Source organism: Morus notabilis, unplaced genomic scaffold (genome assembly GCF_000414095.1).
Source record: "Morus notabilis unplaced genomic scaffold, ASM41409v2 Scaffold234, whole genome shotgun sequence".
Classification (NCBI taxonomy): Eukaryota; Viridiplantae; Streptophyta; class Magnoliopsida; order Rosales; family Moraceae; genus Morus; species Morus notabilis.
Window position 1 is genome coordinate 185,688 of NW_010359242.1, and position 14,927 is coordinate 200,614.

The 14,927-nt window shown below is 36.0% G+C and overlaps 1 protein-coding gene across 1 annotated transcript in view; it reads left to right on the forward strand.

Annotated features, from left to right (window-relative positions):
- LOC112090781 (tetrahydrocannabinolic acid synthase-like) overlaps positions 1–5,501 on the forward strand; it is a gene marked incomplete at its 5' end in the record, with an annotated part of 6,645 nt that extends 1,144 nt beyond the window's left edge. Inside the window, one exon of the mRNA XM_024162862.1 lies at positions 3,928–5,501. Within this exon, the coding sequence (XP_024018630.1) occupies positions 3,928–5,501 (1,574 nt within the window). The remainder of the gene's footprint in view (positions 1–3,927) is intronic.
- Between the last annotated feature and the right edge of the window lie 9,426 nt (positions 5,502–14,927).

Consider the following 14,927-nt stretch of genomic DNA (forward strand, 5'->3'; position numbering starts at 1 on the left):
TCCTTGGAATCCATAGCTTGTCCAGTCATGGGGCCCGCGGCTTGAGTAGTTCGTGGGGTCATATGAACGATTTCATAATGTTAAATGGATGATTTCTTAAGATAAGAGATCTTGTGAACTGGTAATAGAGTCTATTGCTGTAAGCCTAGATAGGATGCGGAGAGTGCATCCTCGGAGGCAGAACCCGAAACCGGTCCGGTAGGTGAGGCACTTGGTTAGGTAAGTAATTTGTGCTAATTACTTGCTGAAGCCTGTAACATGGTTATTTTCAGTTATATTTCCTTTGAGAAAAAGGATGTGAGGTTCCGGCTGTTCTGTCGGGACTGAATGTCTTATTTTATTTATGTATTCAATTATTTATTCATGCGCTCATTTATTTTAAATATTTCAGATTATATCCTACTGGGCCTTTCGCTCACGTTTTATGTTTCAAATGTTTAAAACCCCTCCCAGGAGACTCTAGGAGCGGGGCACGGCAGCGGGAGCAGCTGAGTGGTGCTACGGAACGATCAAGTGAGGATTGTGTTCATCCTCTGACATAAAGTGTAAGGAATATGTAAGAATTTGTAATAAATGACATTTGGATTTACTAGACTGTGGATGATGTCTATTGTAATTGATTATTTACATGAGCATGTATGTACGATACTGTATGTCCTGTGGGGTGGAGCCCTGTGTGTCAGAGGCTCCTGGATTATGTCATTTATTTATATTTTTAATGCAGCTAAGAGTGGGACCCGGTTGGGAATCTGCTTTATTAATCCCAAATCGAGTTCCACGTCACCCACCCCGTTTGGGGGGCGTGACAGTAAGAGAAAGAGGAGAGAAAGCCGGTGGTGGGAGAAAGAAAGAAAAGGAAAGAGAAGAAAAAGAAGGAGAGGGTGAGAGTCTACAAGGAGAGCTCATAGGGAGAGAGAAGAAAGAAAAGAAAGGAAAGGAAAGAAAAGAAAAGGAAGAGAGAGAAAAGGAAAAGAGAGAAAGGAAAAAGAAAAAAATATATTAAAATTTAGTGTATTTTCAAAAACTTTTGGGGTGAAATTCTTAAAGCTGAAAGTAATTAAATTGGTAGGAAATAACCTAGAAATTAAATTTTTAATTACATGATTAATTAATAAAATTAGTATTAGGCACACTAATATATCACAATTAGCATAATTAAACCTGTTTAATTCTTCAGGTTGTTACACTTAGCCTTATCTTTAGAGATACAATTAGACTTCTACCAGGACTCTTACTACATCTCGATAAATAGGTGGTAGTAGAAAATTAGACAACACAATATTTTTTTAGTTTTGTCATCAATAGTAGGCATGTAACATGCTTAGCGTAAGCATGTAGCATGAAGTTCGTTAGCATGTAACATTCTGCTGATGGGTGTGTAACTCCCACCCAATAGTTGGTGTGTAACATTCCAGAGTAGGCATGTAACATGCAATTAGTTAGTGTGTAACCTCTAGGTGATAGGCGTGTAACTCCGAGAGAAAAAAAGAAGAAACGTTCTTTCATTCCTAGTTCCACACCTTAAATGTATTGATATTTGTTGGAGACTAATTGTGAGTTGAGTGATAACTGTTTTTTCTATTTTTAGGTATGCCCACACACATCTTCTTCATAAAATCAAAGAATTGATGAGGAAGGTTCTTGGTGATCTGAGAACCAGCGCATTAGATTGTTAGTCAAAGAATTCAAGTTATCATCCTAATCAGTCGCTGTGTATAATTCTTGTTCTAAATTAATTAGATTAATGTAATCTATAGCGTTCATCAAAATGTTTATGAAAATTTTTGTTCAAACCCTATCCGAGTTACTGCGCTTCTGCATCTGAAATCATTTTGGAAACCAGCAAATTTAACATTTAAATTATATAAAAAAATTTATATAAGAGGTATATTATACATATGACAAAATAGTAGTTGTGAGTACTGCAAGAAAAAAAAAAGATGTTTAAGTACGTAGAGACTCATTCAAAATAAAACTAGTTTAGCAAGAGCAAAGTAGAGAAAATATATTTATGATAAAATAGTAATGAGAGGGTTATTTAAAAATAATCCATAGTTAGGGACACATTTAAGAAAAAATTATTTTCATAGGTCATTTGTGGGGCTCTTTAATGATATATAAATATATGAACAATATTTTTGAAAGGACTAATTAGAAAGAAATCTTTTTTCATAAGATTAAATTGGAGGAAAAAACGATTCAATTAGGTACATTTAAGAGTATAAGATTTCCTAGAAAAGCACCAAAAGAACGATAATGGAAAAAAGAAAAAACAATTGATATTCGATTGTATGGAGATATATTAAAAACTTTTATTAATAAAGGGGAACATGCATGAAAAGGTTTTGAAAAAACATGTGCTAAAAATAAAAAAGGACAAAGGAGATAAATATTTCTTAAAAGTGTATGAATCAGAATTTTCATCCTTTATTTTTAATTAATAACTTTGTTAGTCAAATAACTATACTAATAAAATAGTATTAATTAAGAATAAGGATAAAAATTCAGACTCATTTACTCTTGAGGATAAGTTCTGTATTTTTCTTGATAAAAAATGAAAAATCCAGGGGAGCACGTACCTGTTCTTCTTACAAGGTAACCGTGCCACATTAGTACTCCCGAGTTATGCTAACAAGCCTAACTTCACGCAAACGCAAAGCTAATAAAGTGAAAGTAGAGAAACGAGAGTAGGAACACACGAGAAAGGGAGAAAGTGAAAAGAGCTTCACTAAGTATGGTAACCCTTTCGATTGTTTACACTCCAATATTTTCGGGTTCTCCCCCACAATTTAAGGGACCACCCCTATTTATAGGCCAATGGGACCCTCCCATGAACATTCTAGAATGCTATGGATTTCCACCTATCCTAGAACTTTCTAGAGAATGCTTACAAAGGGTGGTCACTCTATAAGTTTCTAGAGTCTTCCACAAAGGTCTACTCTATGGAACCATTCACAAGGTTCTAGAGAACTCTAAGGTTCTCCCTAAGATTAGACTCCTCTGGAATGTTCTAGAACAATCCATATGTAGATAATTGTAGAGTGTTCTAGAGAATTCCATAGTCTATACTTCTCTAGGATTATCTAGAATATTCCATATGGTAGCCAATTGTAGAACATTCTAGAGAATTCTAGAGTCTTCTTGTAAACCTCTAACACTTAAAATGGGGCAAGAATTTGCGGATTGTGACAATATGCTCTCCCACGGCCCTCACCTCCCTATGCGGGTTTGCCAGCGATTATACATGAATGACATATACACGATGTCCCATATTGTTATTTAGTCAACCTTTTCTTTCTTATTAAAAATAATCACAAGTTGTTAATTTTATAATTGACGTTTGCTTGCTTAAGAGTAGAACGTGATAATTTTAAATTAGCCACTTAGAATTTCTTACACACACACACACACACACATATATATATATATATATTTATATATATTATGAAGGCAATTAGTATCCTTTGCCCCGAAAAAAAAAGATACGTATTAATCAAAAATGATGAATAAAAATTCAGACTCATACAACTTTGAGGATAAATTTTGTATTTTTCTGAATAAAAAATGAAAAATCCCGGGGAACATATGCTATCCCACGGCCATCACCTCCCTCCGCGGATTTGCCAGCGATTATACGTGAATGACAGAAAGAACACGATGTCCCATATTATTATTTAGTCAACCTTTTATTTCTTATTAAAAATAATTGCAAGTTGGTAATTTTATAATTAACGTTTGCTTGCTTAAGAGTAGAACGTGTATAATTTTAAAATTAGCCACCTAGAATTTCCGAGCTCTATATATTATGGAGGCAATTAATATCCTTTGCCAAAAAAGATACGAATCGGTCAAGAAAAATGAAGTACTTTACATTTTCTTCGTCCTTGGCCAACATTATCATCCTTCTTTTTCCCCTTGCCTTGGTAGCATCCTGTGATCACACTTATGAAGACTTTCTTCAGTGCCTCACCACTCGTATATCCAACCTGACCTCCACTCATAAAGTCGTTATCTACACTCGAAATGATGCAGCATATTCTACCATATTGAATTCATCCATAACAAACCATCGTTTTACTTCTCCTTCAACCCCAAAACCATTCGCTATCATCACACCATTTCATGCATCTCACGTACAAGCCACTGTTTACTGCTCCAAGAAACATGACATGCAAATCAAAATTCGAAGTGGTGGCCATGATTATGAGGGCCTTTCTTATGTGTCCAATCATCTCCCTTTTGTTGTAGTTGACTTGAGAAACTTAAATTTTATTAGCGTTGATGTGGAAAGCAAATCTGCATGGGTTCAGGCTGGAGCTACGCTGGGTGAACTTTATTATAGGATTGCTGAAAAGAGTGGAAATCTTGGCTTCCCCGCCGGCGTTTGTGCCTCTGTCGGTGTTGGTGGACACATTAGTGGAGGAGGCTACGGGTTTTTGACGCGAAAATATGGGCTTGCAGCCGATAATGTCATGGACGCGCAGATAATCGACGCTCAAGGTAGAATTCTTGATAGGAAATCTATGGGGGAGGATTTGTTTTGGGCCATACGTGGTGGTGGAGCAGCAAGCTTTGGAGTCGTTCTTGCATGGAAACTGCGACTAGTTCCTGTGCCATCAACAGTGACAGTGTTTAATGTCAAAAGGAATATGGAAGATGATGCAACAAAGAAGCTCGTAAATCGATGGCAACGGCATGCTGATAAAGTTGATGAGGATCTAACAATCTTCATCACGTTCCTAACTGTGAGTTCTATTGATAAAAAGGGGAATAAGAAAATTGTACTAGAAGCTTTCTTTTCGGCAACATTCCATGGCGGTGTAGATCGATTGCTTCAATTGACACAAAAGGAGTTTCCTGAGCTGGGTTTGCTTAAACTAGAGTGTACTGAAATGAGATGGGTCGAATCTTTTCTCTATTTCAATGGGTTGGCAAATAGAGGATCGTTGAATGCTTTACTTAATAGGACATCCAATTTCGATTCCAGGCCATTCAAAGCGAAATCTGACCATGTGAAAGAGCCTATTCCAGATGATGTGTTGGAAATAATGTTGGGAAGGTTGTATGAAGAAGAGATCGGAAATAGTGAGATTGATTTTTTCCCTTATGGAGGGAAAATGAATAGGATTCCAGAATCTGCAATTCCATTTCCACACCGAGCTGGAAACCTGTTCAGTATTCATTACAAAGTGCGTTGGGATGGAGGGAATATTAAAGCGTCCAAAAAACATTTAAGTTGGATTAGAAGACTTTACAATTACATGACTCCATATGTGTCAAAAAATCCGAGGACCGTATATCTCAACTTTAGAGACCTTGACATTGGGATGAATAAACAGCAAAGTGACACTAGTTCCTTTACTGCTATTGCAAAAGCAAGAATTTGGGGTACTAGGTATTTCAAGAATAATTTCAATAGGTTAGTTAAAGTGAAGACTAAAATTGATCCAACTAATTTTTTTAAAAATGAACAAAGCATCCCACCTCTTCTTACCCATTAGAAGGTGATTAGTGATCACTGTGAATTGCATTAAGAGAACTGTCTCTAGCATTCTTATTTCTTTCCTTTATGAATAAAAGTGTTCTTGCCGCCATATCTTGTACATGTACAGATTTTTGTGAATAAATGCCAATAAAAGTCCTTTGCTTAATTTTATATCAACTTCGCTCACAATAGATTAATTGGAAGATTCCAAACGTGAGCAAGGCCATGACCAACCATTTTTTGTTTTTTTCTTATTTTATTTTTAAGCATACACTATTTAACAATATGGTCGCTCATCCTTCTTCCCCCGTTGGAATCACATGAAGCCTTGGCACGCCAGGGTGGTAGCAAATGGGTTGGACATGTGTAATTCTATGAGTAAAATTGCCTTTTATAACACCCACCTTTCTAATATTGAGTAACTGTCTATTTTAGAGGAGTTGGTTAGAAGTCACAATATATGTGATACCTGCGACACCTGTAATGCCCAATTAAGCGAACCTTAATTATTCATGAAATGACATGAATTTTTAATTTTAATCGTAACATACTTGTTAATTCATGTTTTAGATGATGACGACAGAAACCAACATAATTGCGATAGTTCACATCCATTATTCATATTATGAGGATTGTGATTTTAAGTGATTTATATGTTAATTTATGTGTAATTCTATGAGAAATGGCATGAAAAAGGACATGTAAAGAAAGGGATATGAGTATGAATTTTAAATATTTAGGGTGAGAGGGGTTTATTTGATTTAAAATTTATTTATTTACCCATTTGTTCCAATTTCAAATATTTAATTTTAAAAAAACAGCAAATAAGCCTTATCTTTCCCTTATTTTCTCCCACCACTTTCTCTTTATTTATCTCCCAAATAAGCTCTCTTTCTCTCTCTCTCTCTCTCTCTCTCTCTCTCTCTCTCTCTCTCTCTCTCTCTCTCTCTCTCCCTTTCTCTCTCCCTTTCTCTCCATGTCATTTTTCATGCCTAACTGAGAAGAGAAAAGAAAAGAAATTCTTCTAAAACAAAACTCCCATTCTCTCCCGAGGCCATGATTGGAGAATCTAATTATTTAGGAAGATTGAAAGATATATTTATAACGATTTATTGATTGGTTGGTGGAACTAAAAACATATTGTTGACGATCATAGTAAGTTGATTACTATGGTGAGAATTTATGGGGCTTAGGATTTATGTTATTGGACGATTGAAAATTCTAGGGTTTGTTGATAAATGGTGAAAAAGTTAGAATTCTAGGGCTGTGGTTTATCGTAAATTAATTTTTTTGGGTTTTTGTTTCATAAAAAATAGTTATAATAATGGAATTTCAAGGGTGATTATTTTAATTGTTTATTTGGATTGGTTTGGGTGTATGAAAAGTTGTTTGCAACTTATGCAGTAAACTGGGCAGTGGGTTGCTGCTCTGGTAATGTTCGTGGCTCTTAGTCGCGGATAGTCCTGATTTGTTGTATTAAATTATAAACATGAACAGCAAAGGGACTTCGATTTGGCCAAATTTGGTACCGTTGGAAAGTCTTTTTCAGTCTACTTTCTAATGGCACTGGCTAGAGGTTGATATGTATTTTGTACAAGTCGTGGTTAGCGTATTAGTCCAGATTGTTCTTGTTGTGAAGTTTTATTAGTTGTGGAATATGAGGATTGTTGACTTATTTTTTAAATTCTATGATTTAAGTGGTAAATGGTAATATTTATATTATGTTAAAGATGAATTGCTTGCTACCCATATGTATGGATTGTTGTGTATTAAGATATTTTATATTACCATGAGTTCAGTCCTAATGGTTCAAGTATATGGTTAAATGGCATGAACTCATCAAGAAGTCACAAATGTCGGAGCCTCACGGATCGCATTACCGACTAAGTAAAGGTTAAGTAAGCTAATCACAAGTAAGTACAATCTCACCTGCAACGTGATTTACTTTTAAAGAATTTACATGTGTGATTTCATTAGTTCTCAAGTTATGTTTTATACGGATTTCATGTTGTGTTTACCGATCAAGCTCCAATGCAATCTAAGGTTTTGATCAGTGCAACCCACTAAGACGCAGCCTCATATTTCGCACAATAATCGCTCTGGCCTCAGGTTCCAAGCTGTCACACCAACGTCCCTGTCACACTGTCACCACCGCCTCAGCGTCACCGTCGCTACCAACTGCAAACTAGTCATGTCGTTTGGGTCGTTTTTTTGGTTCATTCTTATGACAAGTCGTTTGAGATAAGTTGTGCTATCGTTTGTGTTTAGATTTGGCTCAGTGTTCTCTATTTGGCCGAGGATTTGTGAAGGAGTAATTCATACATAGAGACACATTCCAAACTTTTTCCCCAAATCTGGTCCAGCTCCTCACCACTTTGGTAATCTCTAAGCCTTATATTACTACTTTTTAAAATTGACACATATTGAGGCTATGACTACTTCTTGCATTGTTATGGATAATATGTAACGATCCAGCTCTCCCGAACCATTACTTAACGTTAAATATAAACTTTAAATCTCTTTTTAAAGTCTTTGAAGGTAAACCGAGATACTCAAAATTTAGGGATATTTTTTTAAAAAATTTACTTATAAATCGCTCTTCTGTACTTTGCATTTACCCAAGCAAGGAAGTGGAAATAACATTTAGTCTTAAACATGGTAACCGCACAAAAGTTCAAACCTAACATATTTTAATAACACATTTTAGTTTCTAAGTACTTAGGATTTAAAACACACATATAAATAAGCATCGTAAATAAAGTTTGCATGTAGATACTTTCTAAACCATAAATTTAAACATGTCTAATTCTCAAAATCAAAACATAAATTGCGGAATAATTTTGCATGGCGGTATCCAGTCTGAAACCTCCGCCTTACACGTCCACCGCCAAATCCATCAATAGGTTGTAGTCCTTTTTCCTATAGCATGAACAAATTGGATGAGCTAAAACTCAGTGAATACAAATATCCTCACAAAACATTTGCAAACAATATCACAGATATATAGATGCATGACTTTTTATACTCAATTATGGTATGTATTTTATTCTCGGGGCCCTATGCTTGTACCGAATTGCGCGCGACCAATGGGGTACTGGGGGAGCTACCCAAATATTTAGTTTGATAACACCCAATGTCTAATTAATTATTAATTATTATTTCCGTTGTGGAATCTCAATACCCCCTCGAAGAGTTGGTACTATACCTCTCTGGTTCTCATTTCAAGAAACGGGTGTATGGCTGGTTGCAAACCTATTAATACTCCCATATAAGCTAACCATCGATTGGGAGAGAAAATCGAATGGTGAGAAAGCTCATTTATTTATCGCATACCAGACTAGATATGGCATATACTATGAGTATTATTAGTCAATTTATGCATGCTTTGATGAAATATTATGTTGAAGCAAGCTATTAGATTTTGAGATATCTAAAAGGATCTCCAGGAAAACGCTTGCTATTTTCAAAAGAATGAGGAGCTTAAATTGGAGGTTTATACCAATACAGACTGGGTTGGTTCCATGACAAATCAAATATCAACTTTAGAATATTGTACTTTCCTATGGGTAGGAATTTAGTCACTTGGAGAAGCAAGAAGCAACTAATTGTGGCACGCTCGAGAAAGTAGAATTTCGAGCTATGACTCAAGAGATTTGCGAGCTTCTTTGGATGAAGATAATTTTATCGAACTTGAGAATAAGAATAGAAGGACCTATGATGTTGTATTGTGACAACAAGGCAACAATAAATATTGCTCACAATCCTGTTCAACATGACCGAACAAAACAAGTTGAGATTGATAGACACCTCATCAAGGAGAAGCTTGAATCAAGATTGGTTCGCACTCCCTATATTCCATCACATTGTCATCTTGCAGATGTTATGACTAAGGGGTTGTCTAGCTCAAAGTTTCAAGATCTGATAAGCAAGCTGGGAATGAAGAATTTCTTCGCTCTAGCTTGAAGGGGAGTGTCGGAAGAGATTAGCTGTACATAATGTAGTTAGTTGTTAAGTGTAATTAGAGTGGTTGTTTAGTAGTAGTTAGAATCTTACATATGTAATTTGTCTATTTAAACTTGTAATCACTGATAATAATAAGATAAAAATTATTTTTCTAATTGTCTAGATGTTAAATGGGCTTTGTGTGGAACTGATCCCTTAAAGCTAGCTTCAAGGGAGAGGATGCCCAAACCACATATAAACATCTCAGTAGCCAGTAACTCGGCGATGTGAGACAAATTCAAAACCCCCCAAACAGGGGTTAGTGACGTAGAGGTTTGTTTAGAAATTTAAACCTGTTTAAGAAAGTGATTAACAAATAACAGTGCAAAAATTTAAATTTCAAATCCAAAACCTCCAAGTATTTCCAAACAAGCCCCACTAATTATGAGAAATTCAGTTTCAAGAAAAGTCGTGGAATTTCCAACCAAACTAGTTCAAAACCTCTCCCCTGGTATCATGTCAGGAAATCCCACAAGTTTAGCATACATGAATATAAACAAAAGTAAATGTTGACATCAACCACAGTCTAGCAATATTTGAGTTTACAATCCATAATTTAATACATGCCTTGACATAAAGGGAAAAGAAAATATAAATCTTCACTTCTCGAAGTCGGTTTCACCTCACCGGTAGTAGCTACCTACTCTGCACTACTCCTCGTGCCGCCTAGAGAGGTTTAATACTTTTGAAACAAGAAAAGTGAGCGGAAGGCCCAGTAGGATAAAATTTTATAAAACATTATAAATAAAGGTACTCACTGTCCGAAGACATATACCCAGGACCGATCATCCTTTTTAGAAAAAGGAAATACTCACGTAGTAGTAGAAAAATATCTGTATAAGGAAAATATGCATAGCCATAACACCACTGAGCAAGAAGTGGATCGATACAGGTTTCGGGGCCTGCCCCTAAGGATACGATTCCCATATGCCGATCTCTATGGCCACCATGTGTTTTATCATTTCTTAAAATATTTCATTTTAAGAAATGATACTTTTAAAATCTCATTTCCAAAATCATTAGAAACTCAATAGCGTAATTCATGCTATTTCCTTTTAAATCATTTTCTTAAAGCACGTTTTTTTTTAAAACATTTTCCATTGGCCAAAATCATTTAAAGTAAGGCTAACAAGGATATGGACAAGAATATCCTACCTCTCGGATGTCAAACTTGTGGCTAACTTCTCGTCACCCTAACATCCGCTTTCCTTAAAGCTTTAATACTCAATTTTCTCCACTAGCTTTATCACAAAAGCAATATCTTAGGATATATTTCTCATTCCTAAAACGAATTAAGCTCAATCATGTTTAATTGTTTCTGATTAGTGTGCCTTGACTCAAATCCAAGTTTGACAAACGATTTTATAATTTAGTTTGGGGGTTCTTTAAAAATTGAAATCCAATTCATGGGTTTGGTTTCCTATTTAATTTCAGCTTAAAAACAATTTTTAAAGAAATTTCGGTAGCATGCCGGCATAGATAGGAAAAATTCCAAACTTGCAATTCAAGTTCAATTTCAAAATAAATTCTCCATAAATCATCAAAACCAATTTTCAATCAATTCAACAAGTCCCCCAAATTTAATTCAATTCTAACAATTATTCAAATCCAAACCTTAACTCAAAATTCTTCAAATCTAACCAAAATTTCAAATTCTCAAATCTATAACTCAAATTCAAGCATGGATTTTTAAAAAAATCTTTACCTCAAAGTGATTGAAGCTTGTTTCTCTCCATTTCTCTCATTTTTGTTTTGTTTTGTTTTTTTTTTGTTTGTGGGTCTCGGCCAGCAAGCCAAGAGAGAGAAAGAGAAACGACCAGTGGGAGAGAGAGAGCCTTGTGAAATAAGGAAGTGGCTGGCAGTGGAAGAAAGAGAGAGATGCGGTAGGTAAAACCAGAGGAGAGAGGGAGAAAAGAAACTGAAAGAAAGAAAAAAAGAGAGAGAGGTTGCAGCCACAGGAAGGAAAAGAAGGAAAGGAAAAAGAAGAAAAGAAAAAAAAGGAAAAAGAAAAGAAAATGAAAAAAAAGGGAAAAGGGAAAAAGGGAAAAATGGAAAAATGGAAAAAGGAAAATGCATTAAAATTTAAATGTATTTTCAAAAATTTTTCGGGTGAAATCATAAATATTGAAAAGAATTTAAAGTTCCTTGATTAATTGTGAAAATCAAATTAGGCACACTAATAACTCACAATTTAGCATAATTAAACATGCTTAATTCTAGAGGGCGTTAGAGCTCTACCTCCCTTAAGAAATTGCGCGTCCCTGAAATTGAAACTTACCTCACGATATGAACAGATGTGGATATTGTTCCTGTATCGTTGTTTTGAATTCTTACGTTGCTTCCTCAATGACATGGTGTTGCCACAACACCTTCACTAACGGTCCAACGACACCGACCCATTGTGTGATCTGAAACGGTCCAACGTTACGTGGTGCAAGTTTCCCTTTACACCAAAGTGAGCAATCCCTTTCCTTGGAGAAACCCTTAAAAAGACAAAATCGCCGTCTTAGAATTCTAAGGGTCTACGCCTCCTGTCAGCATAACTCTTCTGACGAATCTGAGCCATTAGCAGTAGTTCCCGGATAACGGCTATCTTCTCATTATTTTCTTGGATAACATCCAGTCCAAGAGTGAGTCGATCTTCTGACTCACCAATAAACTGGCGATCTGCAAGGTCTGCCATACAAGGTTTCGAATGGTGTCATTCCAATACTAGCTTGATAACTATTGCTATAAGCGAACTCTGCTAAATTGAGATACTTTTTCCAATTTCTACCAATGTCTAAAATGCAAGCACGGAGCATATCCTTTAAAATCTGGATTACCCTCTCAGATTGCCCATCTGTTTGAGGATGAAAGGCAGTGCTGAAGTTCAATTCTGTTCCTATGACTTCTTGAAAGCTTTTCTCATATATGGCGTTAAAGTAAGTGTCACGGTCTGATGTGATGGACAACGAAACTCTGTGAAGTCTGACAATGTGCTCCAACTACAACTCTGCTAGAACTTTTCTAGAATACGTCGTAAAAATGGAATGAAGTGCGCGAACTTCATCAACCTATCTACAACAACCCATATGGCATCATGCCTTTGCTCGGTCCTCGGCAATCCCATAAGGAAATCATCGTAATATGTTCCCACTTCTATCCCAGAACAGGAAGAGGTTGTAATTCCCCAGTGAGTTTTTGATGTTCTACTTTAACCTTGAGACAGGTTACACATTGTGAAACATATTTATGAATGTCCCGTTTTATTCCTCTCCACCAATATTGTCGTTTTAAATCTTGATACATCTTTGTACTTCCTAGGTGGATGGCAAACCGTGACCTGTGAGCTTCATCAAGAACGGCCTTCTTTATTTTGTCTACCTTAGGAATAACTAAGCAGTTCCTAAAGTATAGTGCTCCATCTTATCAGACATTCCAATCATCTAGTTGTTCCCCATTCTGAATTCGAATCCAGATCCCTTGAAGATGTGGGTCCTGCCATTGATTCTGTTTAACGCACTGTACAAGTGCTAGAACCATAATCGAGCTGTAGACCATAGCTTGATTACATTCTTCATAATACTGAAGATCATAATTCTCCACTACTTTAGCCTTTTTCCAATCCTCTAAGGCTAGAGACGTGAGAATTCTCGAAGTCTTCCTGCTGAAAGCATCCGCTACCACATTGGCTTTTCAATATGGTACTAAAGGGTGAAATCGTAGTCTTCCATATACTCCATCCATCTTCCTTGCCTTAGGTTCAGGTCTTTCTAAGTAAATAAATACTTTAAGCTCTTGTGGTCAGAAAAGATTTGAAATTTTACTCTATAGAGGTAGCATCTTTGTATCTTGAGAGCAAAGATCACTACTACTAACTCCAGATCATGCATGGGGTATTTTTGCTCATGTGGCTTCAGTTGACGAGGTGCATAGGCCACAACACGTCCATTTTGCATCAAAACACACCCTAGTCCTCGCCTTGATGCGTCTGAGTACACTTCGTACGGTTCCTCGCTATTTAGGATCATCAAGATCGGCGCCCTGGTCAGCCTAGTCTTCAATTCTTGGAATGCATGTTCACAGTTGGCATCCCATTCAAATCTGACTTCCTTTTTAGTCCACTGAGTCATCGAGGCAACAATACTCGAGAAGTCCTTCACGAAGCATCGATAGTATCTTGGAAGTCCTAGGAAACTCTGGATTTCAGCTACATTCTTTGGCCTTTCCCATTGTAGCACTATTTCGATCTTTGAAGGATGCACTGAAATTCCTTGTCCAGATAAAACATGTCTAAAGAACTTGACTTCTGTCAACCAGAAATTGCATTTCTCCTTTTTCGCATAAAGCTAGTGTTCACGAAGAGTCTGGAGAATGATCCTCAGATGATGCTCATGCTCCTCCCAGGTCTTTGAGTAAACCAGAATGTCATCAATGAAGACTATCACAAACTGGTCTAAATACGAGTGGAAAACTCGATTCATCAAATCCATGAAAGCGGCAGGAGCATTCGTTAACCTAAAAGGCATTACTAGGAACTCAAAATGCCTATAGCGAGTTCTGAAAGTTGTTTTTAGAATATCATCTTCCTTAATCTTCAACTGATGATACCCGAATCTCAAGTCGATCTTAGAGTAATATTGTGATCATCCCAACAGATCAAACAACTCATCAATTCTCGGCAATGGGTACTTATTCTTCACAGTAACTCTATTCAATTATTAGTAGTCGATACACAACTGAAGGGAACCGTCATTGTAACGACCGGGAAAATTTCAGGTCTAATCTGGACAGTCTGATATTTTGACCATAATTTCTTCCGAAACAGAAAGTAGTAGAATTTTCAGCTTGATCAAGGAAATGTTATGTATAAACTTTATGTACGGGGTAAAATCTCCCGAAAAGTGTAAGGTTATAATACGAATATGTTTACAAAGAAAATTCGTAAATATCAGTTATGAATAGTGAAATATCAGTTAAAAGTTAGAAATTTTAACGGGTATATTTTAGTTATGAAAAACTGAAATATTTGGTTTGTGACCAAATGACCAATAAGAAAAATAGTAGAAATATTATAAGTAAGAAAAATAGTAAAATTTCCTGAAATAGAATTTTCTCGAGTCAGTTAAAGCGGGAAACTGCTAAAAAAGAGTACCGCAAGGGTACGTGTTTTGGGCAATTCTGAATCAATTAAAATGATAATTTTAGAAAAAGAAATTGACTAATGAGATACCCAAGAGAATTGAGTTGAACATGAGAAGTTTGACCCAAGGTGCTCAACAGTCCAGAAAAACAGTATAGAACCTGTACTGGTTGTGAAGTTATCAGTACTGGAAAGAAACTCGTTTCGAGAAACGGAAAGTTTAGTCTCGACAAGAAAAATGTGGGGAATATAGAACCACTCAAATTAATTATTAAATTTAATTAAATTAGTAAAAGTAAATTAAGGGAATTAAAT